At 42.5% G+C, this 20,947-nt stretch overlaps 1 protein-coding gene across 3 annotated transcripts; it reads right to left on the bottom strand.

Moving 5' to 3' along the window:
* Positions 1-6,647: 6,647 nt before the first annotated feature.
* LOC117970194 (zinc finger protein 583-like) lies at positions 6,648-14,310 on the bottom strand. 3 transcript variants are annotated; one of them, XM_059015844.1, is made up of 3 exons: positions 14,065-14,310; positions 12,026-12,149; positions 6,648-7,876 (listed from the first exon to the last, which is right to left on the bottom strand). In XM_059015844.1, the coding sequence occupies exon 3, from the start codon at positions 7,860-7,862 to the stop codon at positions 6,948-6,950; it is 915 nt and encodes a 304-aa protein (XP_058871827.1). In that variant the 5' UTR covers positions 7,863-7,876; positions 12,026-12,149; positions 14,065-14,310; the 3' UTR covers positions 6,648-6,947. The 3 variants fall into 3 exon arrangements, with proteins under 3 accessions (XP_058871827.1, XP_058871825.1, XP_058871826.1); XM_059015842.1 differs by having other exon boundaries at positions 6,648-7,880; positions 14,065-14,308; XM_059015843.1 differs by lacking the exon at positions 14,065-14,310 and adding an exon at positions 13,974-13,999 and having other exon boundaries at positions 6,648-7,880.
* Between the last annotated feature and the right edge of the window lie 6,637 nt (positions 14,311-20,947).

Genomic DNA, 20,947 nt, shown 5'->3' with positions numbered 1-20,947 from the left:
GCAAACTTGTTAAATTTGCAGATGACACAAAAATAGGAGGAGTGGCAAACACTGTTGCAGCAGCAAAGGTCATTCAAAATGATCTAGACAGCATTCAGAACTGGGCAGACACATGGCAAATTAAATTTAATAGAGAAAAGTGTAAAGTATTGCATGCGGGCAATAAAAATGTGCATTATAAATATCATATGGGAGATAGTGAAATTGAAGAAGGGAACTATGAAAAAGACCTAGGAGTTTATGTTGACTCAGAAATGTCTTCATCTAGACAATGTGTGGAAGCTGTAAAAAAAGGCCAACAAGATGCTTGGATATATTGTGAAAAGTGTTGAATTTAAATTAAGTAATGTTAAAACTTTACAATGCATTAGTAAGACCTCACCTAGAATATTGTGTTCAGCTCTGGTCATCTCGTTACAAAAAGGATATTGCTGCTCTAGAAAGAGTGCAAAATAGAGCGACCAGAATTATCCCGGGTTTAAAAGGCATGTTGTATGCAGACAGGCTAAAATAATTGAATCTATTCAGTCTTGGACAAAGAAGACTAAGCGGTGATCTGATTCAAACATTCAAAATCGTAGAAATAATAACACATATGTGTTAAAGTGTGGTGTCTCTAAACAAATCCAAGTGAATCTTGCAAAAAAATACACTCGTTTTTAAAAGAGAAAGCTTTAAATAGGAAATAAAGGAGACTTTACATTATAGCGGTAGGAGAAAAGTCTCCACCAGAACTCTTTGGATTCCCATGATGCACCGCATCGGCGGGGACGGAGAAAATGGCGAGTTGACTATCTTGTGTATACAGAAGATCTTTGCTGACACTGAGACTGTCCATCTGTTGGGTGACTTTGTGCCACATTCCCGCTTTGAAAATTCCTCCTACAAATTTTACCAACATGCAGCCACTCCTTCGCTTCTATCAGCAATGCAAGGTGAGGGATCCTCTCCTACTTAGAGGTTTAGGTTCTGTGGTGATGGGAGAACATCATATGTTGACCTGGTAAGGAAACTGATCCTGCTCTGTTCTATTGTCCATAGGTCTTGCCAGCCAATCTTGCGTTGTTCCACACTCTCCCATCTCATCCATTCTCCCTGCTTGGCCGGGGAAATGCCTTGTGCCATGTAGGAGGAGCTGAACTGAGACCCACTCTTCCATGCTGAACTTGCCCCATGATATCACCAATTCAAAGGGCAGCCTTTGCCTCTTCCACAGCTTTCTTTGCTGTCCACTTCCAGTTTTCAACACAGGTGCTGCCTCCCTTACGCATTTGTCGCGTGACTATACTAATGTCATTTCCAGTCGGACCTTGGCGCACTTAAACTCCTCGGTTAGAGCAGAGACTGGAAGCTGCTGTATTCCTTTACCATAAAGTCCCACTCTGCTGAGGCAGCGTGGAACTCCCAACCATTTTCTGATGTATGAACTGATTAAAGCTTCCAGTTTCTCTACTGTTGTCAGAGAAACCTCGTACACAGTCAGTGGCCACAGCAGCCTCGGCAGTAGACTAAACTGAAAGCACCAGTTTCAGTTTGGCTGGTAAAGCCTTGCTGTCTATGCTCTTCAACCCTTACTCTGCTTGTTGTCTAACTTCTCCCACACGAACTGTGTCCTTTAGATCCCCGTTGAACCATCTCCCAAGACTTTTCACTGGCTTCTAAGACACTGTTGGTATTGCCTCACCATTAACCCTTTGCGGTCCTATGTCGGACCTGGTCCGATATCGCAATTTTCCCTTTCTGGTCCAATGACATCATCAAAAAGATGCAAAAAACAAGTCTCTAGTCGTTTTTTCTCCGGAAAAAGCAGAGAAAACCATTCAATGGCCGAGTGAGACCGATAGAAGCTGAGAAGCTGAAAAAAGGGGGCATATCTCATGAATACTGATAGACCCGACACCACATAGATAACACGGACATAAACAAACAAGATAGCTTCCGCATCCAGAGCTCAGAGAATATCATATACATTTGCAGAGCTTTTTGAGATGTTATAGTAATAAAATAATGACTTGGATCGCATTATTGAGGAGTTTGGTGATAAAACGAGTGATCAGAAGATGATTTATCAGTATGTTCTATTATTACGAGTTATTTGTCCTGTTGATATGCAGTGCCTTTTAAACCTGTTTTACTGTGAAAAAAATACTTTTAAAACAGCACGTCTAAAATAAACTGCGCGTATGAAAATAAATTGGCGCTGAATAAATGGACCGCAAAGAATTAATGTAGAAAATGTTATCTACTACTTTACCTTTAATTATAGAGATGCTCCTTGATTTAGTGGGCTTGAATTGCATTCGTGCCCATTCAAAGTTATTGGTTAATTTGCCCAATAACCGATTAGTGCAGGCTACTGTTGTAGTCAACAGTATGATTGTCATGTCATCCATGTATGCCAAGCACTCTCCTCCTACTACCTATTTTGATGCCCTAATAATTACTTCCAGTGCCATGGTAAAAGCCAGTGGAGAAATGGTGCATCCTGCCATTATTCCAACTTCTAGGCATTGCCGTGTAGTGCTGAATTCTGAAGTTGAAAAACTAAATTGCAATCTCAAGTAGGCTTTCACTAAATTTGTTACTGTCATCAGTACACTGAAAAAATCAAATGCTGCCCAAAGAAGTTCATGTGGCACTGAATCGTATGCATTAGCCAAATCCAGGAATGTCACATGGAGCTCTTTCCTCTCCTTTTTAGCTGATTGAATTTGTTGCCAGATCACATTGATGTGTTCTAAGCATCCTGGGAAACCTGGAATGCCCGCTTTTTGTATTGAAGTGTCAATGAAGCAGTTCTTTAATAGGTAAGTTGACAATCTCTGAGCAACAAGCTGAAGAAAATCTTGCCTTCTACGTTTAATAGGGAAATATGGTGAAACTGACTGATGCTTGTAGAATCTTTTTCTTTAGGTATAAAGACTCCACCTGCTCGGCGACATGCTCTTGGTACAACCTGTTTTTCCCATGCCACTTTCATCAATTTCCACAGGATTCGTAGAACTCCTGAAGCACTCTTGTACACTCTGTACGGAACTCCATTAGGCCCTGGAGATGATGAAGCCCTTGCTTTTTTCACCGCTTGCTCTACTTCTTTCCACTTAGGTGCACAGTCCTCCATTTGGTATTCTGGTGGATTGATAGGTGGGATATCTGAAGGAATTGACATAGGCTCCTGCATTTTTAAATCAGTATGTGTTTCCTTCAAATATCTCTCCAGCTCGAACTTAGATGCTTTTAGCGTGCCATTCTTCTCACTGGTGAATAACTTCTTTACAAATTTGAATGGGTCTTTATAAAAGCTGGTTCTCGCACGCTCCTTATTTTTATAGCGTTTCCGTAGGCGCTCAGCTCTGCAATGTTGCAAGTTTATCGTTTATGACCCTTTGTAAAAGATTGAGTCCCTCCTTCTGACTTTGTTCTGCTCTTCTCCATTGCTTCCTCAGTTGTCTCCTTACTCTAACTAAGCGTTCAATCTCCTGCTGCCGTCTAGACTTTCCAGGAATAGTTTGTACTTTTTCCTTCCTTTTTTCAACTCCAAACCTCTCACTTCCATATGCATAGATGATGTCCCAAAATTTATCCAGCTTCTTTTCAACTGTTCCACTTAACCTTTCCAACGCAAAGCAGAGATCTGTGTTTACTGTGTCCCATGCAGTTTTCTCACAAGCTCTTGGCCATTTAACTCCAGGCTTGTGCCCGTTGAGGTTCTTTTCTCTCTTATGCTGGCTTGTCTGACTGGGTTCAAAAGGATCATTAGGTTCATCACTAGCTGTATCCATGTAAGTCCTCCTTAGGTCTATCACAGGGGTGCTGATAACCTGTGAACTGTGGTTTGCTTCCTGTTGCTGGATTTCATTCCACTGACCTAACTGACTTCGTAAGAAGTACTGATCAATGCGAGGCCCTTGTCCCTTCTCCCTCAAGCATTTCATTCTCCCTTGATGAATCTTCAAACCCCTGACCATTGTCGCCTTGCTCCAGCCACAGACACAAACCTGGAGTTCCATGTCTTTGCTAACTTCAGATCTTGAACTAGTCTTTTGTGAAGTACTCTCCATACTCATATCCATTTCCGTGTCCAACTTTGAGTCATCTTCCTCTTTTCTCTTTAATTTCTTAGAAGCCTTGGGCGGGTGTCTCCAGCATCCTGTAAACACAGAGCTGGATACTGCCTACAAGGGTAGCTAACCCTTGCCAGCCTCACTGGGGTCTCTTTCTACCTCTCAGATGTCTCTCCAGGCTGTCCCAAGGTCTTCATTTATGTCCTTATCCAGAGTGAAGTTATCACAGTAGAAAGTATCACATTATAAAATATCACATTACAGAATATCACAATACAGATAAGATCGAATTCGACTAAGAGCAGTTAAACCTGATAGCAACTATTTGCTTATGAGTCCAGTAAGAACACGTAGTCAGCATGATAAATGCATGAGAATGATTTCAAATAAGAGCAATTACAGAAAACGTTATTATTTATACACAGTACTCTCCTGGGTATCCTGTAAATATATTTTTTGCTATATTTTAAAAATGTATCTGAAATGCCTATTTTTGTACAGGGGTTAAGGTTAAACCGAGTCATTTCAAAGGGCAACTGAGCTGTGTTCAGATTTTTAAAAAAAATTAAAAAATGGGGGGTATTAATAGAACCAACAGTTCTACTAAATGGCCACACGATGGCAGCATTGGATAAGGAATAGCGAGAGCTGCGTTCTGCCCGTCTCCATGAAGTCCAGGTTTACAGCATAGGAAGACCCGCAACCCGACACCTCCCCATGTGAGTTTAATTATTTATTCTTAAAACCAATACTATTTTAATCCACAACAGTGACTGATAAAACAGCCTTTGTACAACAATTGTCCTGCGGTCTCCAGGTAAGGGAGCTGTGTGGGTGATGGAGTGCGCTGCAGAGCAGATTTCCACTTGATCACACAAGGGAATATAAAGAATGCCATGTTCAGAGCTGACTCTGCGATTTAGTGTGTGGATATATTGAAACCAGTGAAGTTGTTTAAAACAAAAAAAGTAAAGAAAATGTACGTTATCTCTATCTCGCTGTTTGACAAACAAGTCAAAAATAAAAGCCTCTGTGATGCTTATTTCCCTACAAGCCCTTGTCTTTAACCACACAGACTCTTATAGAGGTTTGCAACCACACATCACTTTGCGTGTATGTGGTTGTTCTTTGATCTCATGCAGTGTTATAGGAGTGTGCAGAGCTGACTGCTAGTCTTTGATGGTTGATTCTTGTGTGTGCAGAGCTGCTAGTCTGTGATGATTGATTCTAGTGTGTGCAGAGCTGTTAGTCTGTGATGATTGATTCTAGTGTGTGTGCAAAGCTGCTAGTCTTTGATGGATGATTCTAGTGTGTGCACAGCTGCTAGTCTTTGATGGTTGATTCTAGTGTGTGCAGAGCTGCTAGTCTGTGATGGTTGATTCTAGTGTGTGCAGAGCTGCTAGTCTGTGATGGTTGATTCTAGTGTGTGCAGAGCTGACTGCTAGTCTTTGATGGTTGATTCTAGTGTGTGCAGAGCTGCTAGTCTGTGATGGTTGATTCTAGTGTGTGCACAGCTGCTAGTCTTTGATGGTTGATTCTAGTGTGTGCAGAGCTGCTAGTCTTTGATTGATTCTAGTGTGTGCAGAGTCTGACTGCTAGTCTTTGATGGTTGATTCTAGTGTGTGCAGAGCTGCTAGTCTGATGGTTGATTCTAGTGTGTGCACAGCTGCTAGTCTTTGATGGTTGATTCTAGTGTGTGCAGAGCTGCTAGTCTGTGATGGTTGATTCTAGTGTGTGCAGAGCTGCTAGTCTGTGATGGTTGATTCTAGTGTGTGCAGAGCTGACTGCTAGTCTTTGATGGTTGATTCTAGTGTGTGCAGAGCTGCTAGTCTGTGATGGTTGATTCTAGTGTGTGCACAGCTGCTAGTCTTTGATGGTTGATTCTAGTGTGTGCAGAGCTGCTAGTCTTTGATGGTTGATTCTAGTGTGTGCAGAGTCTGACTGCTAGTCTTTGATGGTTGATTCTAGTGTGTGCAGAGCTGCTAGTCTTTAATGGTTGATTCTAGTGTGTGCAGAGCTGCTAGTCTGTGATGGTTGATTCTAGTGTGTGCAGAGCTGCTAGTCTGTGATGGTTGATTCTAGTGTGTGCACAGCTGCTAGTCTTTGATGGTTGATTCTAGTGTGTGCAGAGCTGCTAGTCTGTGATGGTTGATTCTAGTGTGTGCAGAGCTGACTGCTAGTCTTTGATGGTTGATTCTAGTGTGTGCAGAGCTGCTAGTCTTTGATGGTTGATTCTAGTGTGTGCAGAGCTGACTGCTAGTCTTTGATGGTTGATTCTAGTGTGTGCAGAGCTGCTAGTCTGATGGTTGATTCTAGTGTGTGCACAGCTGCTAGTCTTTGATGGTTGATTCTAGTGTGTGCAGAGCTGCTAGTCTGTGATGGTTGATTCTAGTGTGTGCAGAGCTGCTGGTCTGTGATGGTTGATTCTAGTGTGTGCAGAGCTGCTAGTCTTTGATGGTTGATTCTAGTGTGTGCAGAGCTGCTAGCTGATATTCTTAGTTTTAGTTTATTTTAAACAATTCACTTCTGTATCGTATACTGTTCTCACTGACAATGGTACAATAATGCCATATATAGCTCAAATTACATTTAAAAAAATATCATATTTTATTGGCAGCTTTGTTTAATGTGTTGGGTTCATATCACACTTATAAGTGTGTAGAAAAAAATCTTGGCATTTATTTCCAATGTGTCCCTTCTAAGCAGAATGACCCTGTAACTCTGTCCTAAATCCTCACAGCATGATGAGTGAGATTAATTTCCAATTCAGGGGCAGGAGTGGCGCTGAATCCCAGGGCTCTCCAGTTCATTCTGAAAGAATGGGTCTGTCTCCTTCAGTTTGACACACTTCCCTTCTCAGTGTCTCTGGATTCTGACTGGCTCTCACTCCTGGGGAACCCCTTCATTTACAGCAGGGTGAGAGAGAGAGAGACAAGGAATCAGACAGCTCCCCACACACACAAACAAGCAGGGTGTAGAGGTAAGGGACTGGGAGGGAGGGAGGCTGACTCCAGTGTGAATTCGCTGGTGTATTTTTAAGCTTAATAACCGACCAAGACCCTTTCCACATTCATTACAGTGATATGGCTTCTCTCCAGTGTGAATTCGCTGGTGTCTTTTTAGGCTTCCAAACTGACTGAAGCTCTTCCCACATTGAGTACAGTGATATGGCTTCTCTCCACTGTGAATTCTCTGGTGTATTTTTAGATCTCCTAACCGACTGAAGCTCTTCCTACATTCAGTACAGTGATATGGCTTCTCTCCACTGTGAATTCTCTGGTGTCTTTCTAGGTTTCCTAACTTACTGAAGCTCTTTCCACATTCAGTACATTGATGTGATATCTTTGGCCGGGATATGTTTTCTGAATCCTTAAACAACAAGTCAATAGACTCCTCTTTAATGTGGACAGGCTCCAGTTCAGTTTCTTCTTTAATGTGGACAGGATCCAGTTCAGTCTCTTCTTCTTTAATGTGGACAGACTCCAGTTCAGTCTCTTCTTCTTTAATGTGGACAGGATCCAATTCAGTCTCTTGAATGTGGACAGGATCCAGTTCAGTCTCTTCTTTAATGTGGACAGACTCCAGTTCAGTCTCTTCTTCTTTAATGTGGACAGGATCCAATTCAGTCTCTTGAATGTGGACAGGATCCAGTTCAGTCTCCTCTTCTTTAATGTGAACAGGCTCCAGTTCAGTCTCCTCTTCTTTAATGTGAACAGGCTCCAGTTCAGGCATCTCCTGTTTAATGCAGACAGGTACCAATTCCTGAACCTCCTCCTGTTTAATGTAAACAGATTCCATCTTTATTCCTTGGCCTTCCTGAAATAAGAAAATGAAATGAAATGAAGTATTATGATCTGTTCTCTTTTGTTGTGTTTACACTTACAACTCAGTCCTGAACTGGCTAGGTTCGATCAGATTCAAAGATTCTTATCATTTGAACCCCCATTTACACTTGAGCACAGCCCTAGGCTGGCTTTGGCCCAGTATGCGCGCACTTAGCCCTTGAATTGTAGTGCATGCCCAATGACGTCATATCGACCACCCCCTTGTGTGAAGACATTTCCCCTCCCAAAACACAGAGGCGGAAGTGTTTAAATCAACTTGTGTGTTTCTACTTCAAGGCAGGGCTGTCAGTTAAGCCCCAAAATAGCAATCTATTAATTGGGCACATAAAATATAATCGTTTGAATAAATATCGATGATTGTACCGCTATGACAGAGATCGAATGATTCTTAGTGTTAGATCACCCTCCCGACCTGAGAGGGTGCAGTGTAAAAGGAACAGAGTACCCTGGACTGGATGGCCCGACAATTCATTCCCAGGGTTAGGTGGAAGTCGGCCATCTAGAAAGGGGACAAAGCTACGGTGCACTAAATCATTGACCCGGACGGGAAACGATGTGGCATCCACGGATTGAAGGAGCGGCTGCAATCGTTTACCAAGGGGTCATGTGCGACGGTACAAATAGGGGACGAAGCGACATAATCTGTTCCTTCGTTTTTGTTAAAGCACTGAAGCCGGAAGGACCGGTATTATTGTATCGCAAGCGTTTTGTTTGTTTGTTTAATTGTTACTTCTTGTTATTAGATGGCTAACACGTTCCGGAGCGGTCACCAGAGGCCAGCACGTACCTGGAACATCACTGCACCAGAGCATGATAAATTGTATATTCACCACGAGCACTACTGCACTCACTGAGGACTGGTGATCGTGTATGAGTATTGTGTGTGTATGTGTGAAAGAGATCGAATGATTCTTGGTGTTAGATCTCCCTCCCGATCTGTGAGGACACTGGGTAAAAGGAACAGAGTACCCTTAACTAAATGGCATGACAATTTATTCCTTAAGGTAGGTGGAAGTTGGTCATTTAGGAAGGAAGCGGAGCTACAGTACCCAAACTTAATGACCTCCATGGTAAACGGTGTGGCTTCTGAGGATTGGTGGACCGGATGTGCTCATTAACCTAGGAGTCATGAGCGAGGGTATAAATTCCTAACGCAATTTATCAAGGCACCGACTAGAGGGGAAGCATGCCTTGATTTAGTCTTTTCAAATAACGAAGACAGAATAACTAAAACAGAGGTCAGAGAGCCATTGGCAAACTCAAACCACAACATGGTCTCACTTGAAGTGTTTTTTAAAACCCCAAAAGTAATGACTAAAGCTAAGGTTTAAAATTTTAGAAAATCAAACTATGAAGGTATGAAACAGAGACTAACAGAAGGTATGAAACAGAGACTAACAGAAGGTATGAAACAAGAGACTAACAGAAGTAGATTGGTGTAAAATAGAGAAAACATCCACAGAAAAAGTACTTGAGACACAAAACAATTACATCCCAAAAGTAGACAAATCTAAATCTAAAACAAAATGGCCAAAATGGTTTAATAAGAACATAAGAAAGTTTACAAACGAGAGGAGGCCATTCAGCCCATCTTGCTCGTTTAGTTGTTAGTAGCTTATTGATCCCAGAATCTCATCAAGCAGCTTCTTGAAGGATCACAGGGTGTCAGCTTCAACAACGTTACTGGGGAGTTGGTTCCAGACCCTCACAATTCTCTGTGTAAAAAAGTGCCTCCTATTTTCTGTTCTGAGTGCCCCTTTATCTAATCTCCATTTGTGACCCCTGGTCCATGTTTCTTTTTTCAGGTCAAAGAAGTCCCCTGGGTTGACATTGTCTATACCTTTTAGGATTTTGAATGTTTGAATCAGATCGCCGTGTAGTCTTCTTTGTTCAGGACTGAATGATTCAATTCTTTTAGCCTGTCTGCATACGACATGCCTTTTAAACCCGGGATAATTCTGGTTGCTCTTCTTTGCACTCTTTCTAGAGCAGCAATATCCTTTTTGTAACGAGGTGACCAGAACTGAACACAATATTCTAGGTGAGGTCTTACTAATGCATTGTAGAGTTTTAACATTACTTCTCTTGATTTAAATTCAACACTTCTCACAATATATCCGAGTATCTTGTTGGCCTTTTTTTATAGCTTCCCCACATTGTCTAGATGAAGACATTTCTGAGTCAACATAAACTCCTAGGTCTTTTTCATAGTTCCCTTCTTCAATTTCACTATCTCCCATATGATATTTATAATGCACATTTTTATTGACTGCATGCAATACTTTACACTTTTCTCTATTAAATGTCATTTGCCATGTGTCTGCCCAGTTCTGAATGTTGTCTAGATCATTTTGAATGACCTTTGCTACTGCAACAGTGTTTGCCACTCCTCCTATTTTTGTGTCGTCTGGAAATTTAACGAGTTTGCTTACTATACCAGAATCTAAACCATTAATGTAGATTAGGAATAGCAGAGGACCTAATACTGATCCCTGTGGTACACCACTGGTTACCTCGCTCCATTTTGAGGTTTCTCCTCTAATCAGTACTTTCTGTTTTCTACATGTTAACCACTCTCTAATCCATGTGTATGCATTTCCTTGAATCCCTACTGCGTTCAATTAAAGATCAATTAAAAAAAATATTCAGCAAAAAAGGCACTTTTCAGAGTGTTTAAAAGGGACCGAAAACAAAGTACTTGGAACTGCAAACACAAGTCAAAAAGTAAGTTAGAAAGGCCAAGAGTGAGACAGAAACCAATATTGCTATGGGGGCTAAAACCAATTCCAAAATGTTTTTCCAATATTATAACAGCAAGAGAACATTCAAAGAAGAAGTTAAATGTCTAAGAGACACAAATGGCAAAATCATAGATGAAGAAAAAAAATAGCAAATATATTAAATGATTACTTTTCACAGGTTTTTACAAAGGAGGACACGGACAACATGCCCCACATGTCGACCTGTTCCTATCCAATTTTAAATAACTTTAGCATAACAGAGGCAGAAGTGTTAAAGGGACTAGGAGCTCTTAAAATAAAATGTGTGGTACAATCATCTATATTTACTAGAATGATTATATTTTGTGTGCCCAATTAATCGATTGCTATTTTGACAGCCCTAATAAGACATGTGATTTCTTTGCAATCTCATCAAGCTTACTACCAGTCACGTCCAGAACGCTAATCTGGGCACTTACTAGAAAGGGTCAAGATTGTTATTCCATAACATACATTTTAAAAAGTTCAAATCAAAATGTGACAATAACAAATGTGTGACTAAAACATTTATCCTACCATTGATACCTAAAATGTATGGAAGTTGGATTTCCGAAAATGCTGCGGGTTTTTATTTTTTTACAGTAACTTTAAATGGCTGTAAAGGCACAAACAGAACAATAATAATACAGCATGCATAAATATACACCCTTTAGTAAAAATAGAGGACGATGTTTTTGATAAATGCAGCTTTTTTTTCATGGCCATGGCACTTTTATGGAATTGCCCTTATACTATTTTTACTTATTAAACACAAGGTTAACTGTTTAGAATGTTACTGCCATTACTGATCTGAGGCACCTCTGTGTGCAGAGCATTAACTTGCATAGTATTGATTTGAGGCACCTCTGTGTGCAAAGCAATAACTTGCACAGTATTGATTTGAGGCACCACTGTGTGCAGAGCAATAACTTGCACAGTATTGATTTGAGGCACCTCTGTGTGCAAAGCAATAACTTGCATAGTATTGATTTGAGGCACCTCTGTGTGCAGAGCAATAACTTGCACAGTATTGTTGATTTAAGAAACAGTCGCAAATGAGTCATGGAAAAGATCTCCTGAAAAATGAATTGAAAGCAAGTGAACAGCCCTTTTTAATCTCAATAACTGAGATTGACTGCATTGTAACGCACATTCTTGTGCTAAACGTGTAGCCTTTCAGATACGTTTCTTTCTGTAATATTAAGCAAAAATGTCATAACAAACAAAGCATTGCACACAACTACAATCCTGCCAAATAACACATTAACTGTTCTGACACACTCAGTTACAATTAGACAATGCAAGGAGAGTATGAAGCTGATTTAAAAGTGGAATGAAAAAAGAAAGAGACGCTCACTTCAGGTATTGTCAGTGGGATCTACAGCACGGCTCCAGCGGTCTAGTCACTCCCTCTGACCGACTTGTCAGTAAATGTGTCCTTTCTCCTCTTCAGATGAGAGCCGTTAGCAGCCACTCCAAATCTGAAAATGTGTTGAAATTAGTTAGTTTAGTTCAAGGAGAACAGGGATTTAAATATATATAATTCATATATTATTTGCTTCTGTTAATTTACACAGTATACAGTACTATGAGATTACAAACAGTTCTGGTCACCTCGTTACAAAAAGGATATTGCTGCTTTAGAAAGAGTGCAAAGAAGAGCAACCAGAATTATCCCGGGTTTAAAAGGCATGTCGTATGCAGACAGGCTAAAAGAATTGAATCTATTCAGTCTTGAACAAAGAAGACTGAATATTCTAAAAGATATTTATGATGTCGACCCAGGGGACTTTTTTGACTTGAAAAAAGAGACAAGGACCAGGGGTCACAAATGGAGATTAGATAAAGGAGCATTCAGAACAGAAAATAGGGGCACTTTTTTACACAGAGAATTGTGGGTCTGGAACCAACTCCCCAGTAATGTTGTTGAAGCTGACACCCTGGGATCCTTCAAGAAGCTGCTTGATGAGATTCTGGGATCAATAAGCTATTAACAACAAAACAAGCAAGATGGGCCGAATGGCCTCCTCTCGTTTGTAAACTTTATGTTCTTATTACAAGAATACAGTTTACAGTGGAAGAAGCCGTTCAAGGGGAGGGGACAATTTCATCCCCCAGGTTACCAAGGAAGTGCAACACTATCTGAAAGCAAGGCTTGTAAACTGATATTTATTTTAACCTCGTGTGGTACCAGATATCCTGTATCAAAACACAAATACATGGTTACTATGAAAACGTGTTTCTTTCATGCAGCAATATTAAAAACACTGTGTGATGTTCCACAGCCCGAGTTTGGAATCCCTCAGTGTTTTAAATGATACCAGCAGAATAAAACGAGTAAAAGCAACAATGATACACTTCATTGAAAGTATATTTTAAATTATTTGAAACACATTAAGCAGCACAGAAAGCCAGTTTATCATGCGTGTTCAAGTAAGTGTAAAGCAATGCGATAACTTTTTGGAATATGAATAATCAATCAAGCTTTATTTTATATTGCACCTTTCATAGTGGACCACCATCACAAAGCGCTTTACAAGATGCAGTAACAACAAGAAATTTCATAATACATTAAATACAGTGGAAAGTGCATAATACATGATAGTAGCATAATACATGAAATAGTAGCAGCAACACAGCAGCTAATAGCAGATATCAGGGTTAAAGAGCATGGAAAGCAAGAGAGAACAGGTGGGTCTTGAGAGTTGATTTAAAGCGAGCGACGGGGGGAGCATCACGCACCAAAGCTGGGAGAGAGTTCCAGAGAGTCGGAGCCATGAAGCTAAACAAGCATTCTCCAAGTGTGGTGCGCTTTTGCTTGGGGATAACAAGCAGGCCAGAGTCGGAGGACCTCAGCTTGCGGGAAGCGACATAGCGGGTCAGCAGGTTGAGGAGCTACTTAGGACCTGTGTGATGAAGGGCATTGTAGGTGAGCAGGAGAGTTTTGAAAATAATCCTGAACTTTACAGGTAGCCAGTGCAGCTGGGCAAGACGGGGGGGTGATGTGATCATGTTATTTGATAATAAACATATTTTATCTCGTTTTTAAAAATTTGCAATCTCGGCTTCTGAATTCCGATTCCCGATTGCTAGGCTCTAACTTCCACGCTGTCTCAGGAATAGAAAAAAAACACCGACGACAAAAAATAGCGAGACCGCCGAAGACAACACAGCTAAATGCTTCTGTCAGCACTGTGCCCGTGGCACGCAGACTGCAACTGGGGGATGTGAATAAAAACAAACGCGCTGCCACAGCCACGCCGCTTCAGAAATACAACACACACATAAAAACAATGCGCTCCTACCCACAACAACCCGGCCCTTTCAAAGTAGTACAATATAACAGCTTTCTGTAGTTTTAAAACATATTTTACAACTAAAGAGAGACTCGCTTACCTCCCTCAGTGTCTGAACGGGTCTGCCTTCCACAGAACGGAGGAGGGGCTGCGATTGTTTTGGCAATTCGTCTAAAATGGACCGCAAAGGGAATTGTGATAATGGGGATCATTTAATTAAATTACAATATTTTCAAATTTAACGTCAGAAGTAAGCTGTTTGTAGCGCATATAGTCTTTCCAGTAATACTATTTAAATTCAGTACTCCCCCATCCCCCTTTCCCTATGCCGGAGTTGGTATAGCCCTATATTATCAAACAGAACGCTGTGACTGAAGGCAGCAGCAACGATGCAGCGAGTTTTTCTCAGATATATAATCTGTGTTTTGTGCAATGATATTGCTATTTTTAACGGTATACCTCTGATAATGTTTTTTAGAAATGTATTGGGTTATTTCAAGTTGAGCGCCGTTGTCACAAACAGATCCAAAATGGCGTAGGCATGGGCGCAGTTTCATAGCTTTCTTTTAGCTAGTCTTGGAGGTTCAGTGTGTGTTAACTTGTTTTTGGTAAATTCAGCACAAGGTAGCAGAAAGGTCATTATTTACGAGTAAACTTCCAGGCAGTAAGCGCTGCTATTTCTGTCACATGCTTTTATTTAGTTTCTCTTAAACTGTATTATTGTATCCTATTCTTTATACAGGACAGTATTCCTCCCTGCTGTCCAGTGGCACATATTTAGAATCTTCCTCAGACTGTGCTGCGAACTAAACCAGGCAACAGAGCCGCCTCCACAGCAGCAGAAGAGTCACCAGCAATGAGACACGCCAAGGAGAGCGCTGCTCTGTGAGACTCGAGGGGCCGCGTTATCAAAGCGTTTCCTCCAGGCTTTAATTAACTTCTATTTATTTTAAAAATGACAAAACATCATGTTAATATTACACAATTAAAAACGTTAGGTTACCTACTGTAACCCTGGTTCCCGGAAAGAGAAAAGACGACCGCCAACATGACTGTGGGATATCCCTGCCCATTGGGTAGGTATCGCTGAGCTCTCTGTATCAGAGCTGCCTTCAACTCTGTGGAGTGTATTGGCTCAAACGAGGCCTTCGTGGGGGCCTTCGTGAGAGCCTCCAGTACAATGTCAAGGCTCCATTCAGGAGAACAGTCCTCCTCGGAGGATGTAATCGCTGCGCGCATTTAAGGAATTGGGTAGCCAAAAAATGTGCACCCGGAGATCCACGGGGGCATGGCATGCAGAAATAACCGCTAAATACACCTTCAAAGTGGAAGGTGACCTACCAGCCTCAAGCAATTCTTGCAGGAACTGTAAGATAACAGGCATGGTGCAAGAGACTGGGTCATGACTCCTGGTCAGACACCATCTGGAAATACTTCCACTTATAGGCTTATAACAACCTAGTGGAATCTGCCTTGGTGTTCTGCAGTGTACCCACAACCGCATCTGATAGCCTTAGGGCTAACCAGCGGTCCCTTTCAGGGGCCAGACCCATAGCTGGAACCTGCCCGGTTCCGGGTGCCAAAGAGTGCTTCTCACCTGGCTGAGGAGATCGATGCGAAGCGGGATCTCCCAGGGGTGGCCTTGTAAGAGCTGGCACAGGGTCGAGAACCAGATTCTTCTGGGCCACCTGGGGGTCACTAAAAGAAATGACGCCTTCTCTAACCGGACCTTTGCGAGAAAGACTGGGAGCAGCGGTATAGGCAGGAAAGCGTACAAAAAAAACGCTTTGAGCCATTCATGCGCTAGGGCGGCTACGTCGAGTGGACCGCGGTGGAGGGAGCACCACAGGGGGCAATGCGTCATCTCTGCCGAGGCGAAGAGATGGACCTGCGCCTTCCCAAACCGTTACCAAATGCGCTCCACTACCTGAGGGTGAAGTTGCCACTCTGACGGATGCGGACCCTCCCTGGAGAGGAGGTCCGCTGTCCAGTTCACCACTCCGAGAATGTGTGTCACCCGCAGGGACAGCAAGTTCCTCTCGCCCATGTCAGTAGCCTGAAGGCCATGCGATGCCCCGCAGCACCGGGAGGAAGTGGTGGAGAGCAAGAGAGATCGCTTGCAACTCTAGCATGTTTATATGCAGGGACATCCAGTGGTCCAGCCAGGATTCGCGAACTCCTCTGCCTTCCCAGACTGCCCCCAACCCAATTTGGAGGCGTCTGTCATCACCACTTGGTGATTTTAACACTACTCCCATCCGCACACCCTTGCGCAGGTGAGAGGTCGTCATCCACCAGCGTAGGGCTACCGAGCATGTATGAGACACTGTCAGCCGACAGTGTCTGTTGTGCTTGGGATGGAGGTGGAACACATTGAACCATGCTTGTAGCGGGCGCATGCGAAATAGACCAAGCTGAATGGCTGATATGGCTGCGGCTATCAGACCCACTAGTTTCTGGCACAATACAAGAGTGACCTACGATCCTTGTTGAAACAAGGAGAGGCTCTCTTGGATAGCTGCTACTCTGTCATCCAATAGGTATGTGTGCATTGTACTGGAGTCTAGCCGGAGCCCCAAATACGTCAACTCTTTGTATCGTTGATGGTGAGGCCCAGCCTCGCTAGATGCTCTGTCACGACCGCCGTGTGGGCCATTGCCGTGACTGGGAACAGATCAACCAGTCATCAAGATAGTTTATTACTCTGATCCCCTGCAGCCGCAAGGGGGCCAGGATAGTGTCCATGCACTTTAAAAATATACGAGGAGCTAGGGAGAGGCCAAATGGCAGCACAGTGAACTCGTAAACGCTTCCCAGAAAGGCGAAGCAGAGATACTTCCTGTGCGGTGGACGACTGGGAAAGTGAAAATACGCGTCCCGTAAGTCCACTGTAGTGAACCAGTTGCCTGGCCAGACTGACTGGAGAATGTGATGGTGAGTCAGCATCTGGAACCTCCTTTCTTTTAGAACCCTTTGAGAAGCATCAGGTCTAGAATGGGGCGAAAGCCGTCGTCTTTTTTGGGCACCAGAAAGAACCTCGAGTAGTACCCCTCTGCTTGGGAGGTGGGGTCTATGAGGCGAATGGCTCGCTTGCCCAGCAAGACGACCACTTTGTTCTGAAGTACCGAAGCCTGGAGAGGGTCTGGAAATGGAGCGCATAACCGTTGTGCACGATGTCGAGCACCCAGGTGTCCGAGGTGCAAGCACGCCAATAATGCAGCTACTGTGCCGAGAAGGGGGTCTGAGAATGCAAGCCTTCAGGGGCCCTGCTGAGGCTGCTGTGGGTCGGTCTAGGGCGGCTGCCTAGGGTGGTGGCCCTGGAACCACCTCCTGGGAAGCTGGTGTGTGGACTGGCCACGACCTGCATTTCCCCTGCTTGTTGGTAGGGGCGGGTTGTTCGCTGCTGGTGTGCTCTGTAGGTGATGCCTTAGGTCACCCAGCGGAGCTGTGAGAACTGTAACTTTCCTGGTGACAGTCCGCGTCTGAGGAGCTCGCCTACGGTTCGACCTGCCCCACGCAGGAGCGCGGGGAGGGAGCAACGAGGCTGAGATCTCCATGGCTGGACCAAATGTATGTCCTGGGGATATAGGCACGTCTAGCAGCACAGTCTTATCAGCATCAGGAACTCTGGCTTGTGACAGCCAAAGCTGTATACGAGCCACCACTAGGCTAGCCAGGCTCCGACCAAGAGCTTGGTCTTGAAGGCCGGATATATGTAGCAGCGTGCTGGACAGGAGGCGTAGTTCGGTGGCCACCGGCTCACGGAGCGAGGCATCCATATAAGCTGTTAGTATACCTGCCGTGTTCACCAGGCATACGCCCATTTAAGGTGCGTCTCCATCACCTTGTATTGTAGGTTCGGACACGCCGGGTCTCGGTGAAAGGATCCTTCAGGAGGTCCAGAAGCATTTAAACTAGAAAGGAAGGGGGGAGAAAACAAAAAAACAGAAGGGAGACCACATCAAAACAAAGGCAACAACTCAGGTAAGACAACTATTGAATGTATTTATCTTAATACTAGAAGTCTCAGAAACAAAATGTTAGAACTTGAAGCTACTGCACTAACAAGTAACTACGATGTGATAGGTGTTACAAAACTTGGTTGTCTGAGAGTGATGGAGACGAATATAATATTAGTGGGTACACACTGTATAGGAAAGACAGGCAGGACAGAAGAGGTGGAGGGGTAGCGCTATACATAAGAAATAGTCTTGACGCCCAGGTGTTAAATCTGGACAAAGAGAACAATGCAGAATCAATATGGGTCAGAATAATGGACAAAAATTAAAAGGGCATAATAATAGGAGCATGCTATAGACCACCAAATTCAGACGCTGAGCAAAATAATCTGTTATACAATGACATTCGAAATGCGTGTAGAAAAGGAGAAGCCATACTAATGGGGGATTTTAATTTCCCCCATATAAAATGGGAAAACCCGATGGGGGGCACGACGGACAAAATTGAAATGGTGGAAATGACAAATGACTGCTTCCTAACGCAATTTGTCAAGGCACCGACTAGAGGGGAGGCATGCCTTGATTTAGTCTTTTCAAATAATGAAGACAGAATAACTAAAACAGAGGTCAGAGAACCATTGGCAAACTAAGACCACAACATGGTCTCATTTGAAATATTTTTTAAAACCCCAAAAGTAATGACTAAAGCTAAGGTTTACAATTTTAGAAAAGCAAACTATGAAGGTATGAAACAGAGACTAACAGAAGTAGATTGGAGTAAAATAGAGAAAACATCCACAGAAAAAAGGATGGCTGTTTTTTAAAAATGTAGTACCAGAGGCTCAAAACAATTACATCCCAAAAGTAGACAAATCTAAATCTAAAACAAAATGGCCAAAATGGTTTAATAGATCAATTAAAAATATTCAGCGAAAAAAGGCACTTTACAGAGCATTTAAAAGGGACCAAAAACAAAGTACTCAAAAAGAGTACCTGTAACTGCAAACACAGGTCAAAAAGGAAGTAAGAAAGGCCAAGAGAGAGATAGAAATCAATATTGCTAAGGGGGCTAAAACCAATTCCAAAATATTTTTCCAATATTATAACAGCAAGAGAACATTCAAAGAGGAGGTTAAATGTCTAAGAGACACAAATGGCAAAATCATAGATGAAGAAAAAAAAATAGCAAATATATTAAATGATTACTTTTCACAGGTTTTTACTAAGGAGGACATGGACAACATGCCCGACATGTCGACCTGTTCCTATCCAATTTTAAATAACTTTAGCATAACAGAGGCAGAAGTGTTAAAGGGACTAGGAGCTCTTAAAATAAACAAATCCCCTGGGCCGGATGAGATCCTCCCAATAGTACTCAAATAAATGAAAGAAGTTATTTACAAACCGCTAACCAAGATCATGCAACAGTCTCTTGACACAGGGGTTGTACCGACAGACTGGCAAATAGCAAACGTAATACCGATCCACAAAAAGGGAGACAAAACCGAACCAGGTAACTACAGACCAATAAGCCTGACTTCTATTATATGTAAACTTATGGAAACTATAATAAGATCCAAAATGGAAAATTACCTATATGGTAACAATATCCTGGGAGACAGCCAGCATGGTTTTAGGAAAGGGAGATCGTGTCTAACTAACCTACTTGACTTTTTTGAGGTTGCAACATCGACAATGGATAATTGGAATGCATACAGCATGGTCTATTTAGATTTCCAGAAAGCTTTTGACAAAGTCCCACATAAAAGATTAATTATCAAACTGAACGCAGTAGGGATTCAAGGAAATGCATGCACATGGATTAGGGAGTGGTTAACATGTAGAAAACAGAAAGTACTGATTAGAGGAGGAACCTCAAAATGGAGCGAGGTAACCAGTGGTGTACCACAGGGATCAATATTAGGTCCTCTGCTATTCCTAATCTACATTAATGATTTAGATTCTGGTATAGTATGTAAACTCGTTAAATTTGCAGACGACACAAAAATAGGAGGAGTGGCAAACACTGTTGAAGCAGCAAAGGTCATTCAAAATGATCTAGACAGCATTCAGAACCTGGCAGACACATGGCAAATTACATTTAATAAAGAAAAGTGTAAGGTACTGCACGCAGGCAATAAAAATGTGCATTATAAATATCATATGGGAGATACTGAAATTGAAGAAGGAATCTATGAAAAAGACCTAGGAGTTTATGTTGACTCAGAAATGTCTTCATCTAGACAATGTGGGGAAGCTATTGTAGTAGGTAAAACCCTGTAGTATGAAATGACTGATGACTCCACTCGGCAGCAGCTCAAGAAGCTTTATTACAATGCACAAGGGAAGAGCAGCAGCGGTTACATGAACACACTCTCTCTTGGTTATTGACAAGGTAGCACAATATTCATACAGGATTAGCGTAGCAACAATAAACATATTAACACATCAGCATGATTATAGAACTTTCTAAAAGATGAAGATTCCCTTATAAGGGGTTGTTTTTTAATGAAGCAGTTTCGCCTCAAAGTAGACATAACGGCGCCCTAACTATATCCCTTTTATCTCTTGAGAAACACATTCCAAGCAGTTCTCACTATAACGTACTGTGCTCAGAACACCACACGATAATGCACTGTGCTCAGAACACCACACAATTGTCCTTAACCCTTTAGATGTCATCACATATTTCAGTCCCTCCTTTGGACCTTCGAACAATCCGGGCCGAGATGGTCCAAGTGACAAGACAGAGGTTACTAGCACATGTCTTTACACAGTCACATCGTCCTGGGGAAGTTATTCATTGCGGGTTGTCAGTCCCATTAACCGGACATGAGAACAAATGGATTCAGTTACCAGTCCCTGGAGGATGCGTCTTTGCTTCTTCATCACACATTTCAAATAACACAATAGCAGTCCAGAAATCAATAATGCAAGCACAGATAATACTGTCCTGCCATATTCCAAAAATCAGCCCAGTCCACACCAGCTGATTCCCCTGTTAAACCACACAGAATACCCCAC

Source organism: Acipenser ruthenus, chromosome 51, assembly GCF_902713425.1.
Source record: "Acipenser ruthenus chromosome 51, fAciRut3.2 maternal haplotype, whole genome shotgun sequence".
Taxonomy (NCBI): domain Eukaryota; kingdom Metazoa; phylum Chordata; class Actinopteri; order Acipenseriformes; family Acipenseridae; genus Acipenser; species Acipenser ruthenus.
The sequence above is the reverse complement of the archived record's forward strand: the minus strand, read 5'-3'. Positions and strand labels throughout refer to the sequence as shown.

Excerpts from the sequence above, each read along its gene's own strand:
- LOC117970194 (XM_059015844.1), bottom strand. The coding sequence starts at position 7,862 with ATGGAATCTGTTTACATTAAACAGGAGGAGGTTCAGGAATTGGTACCT.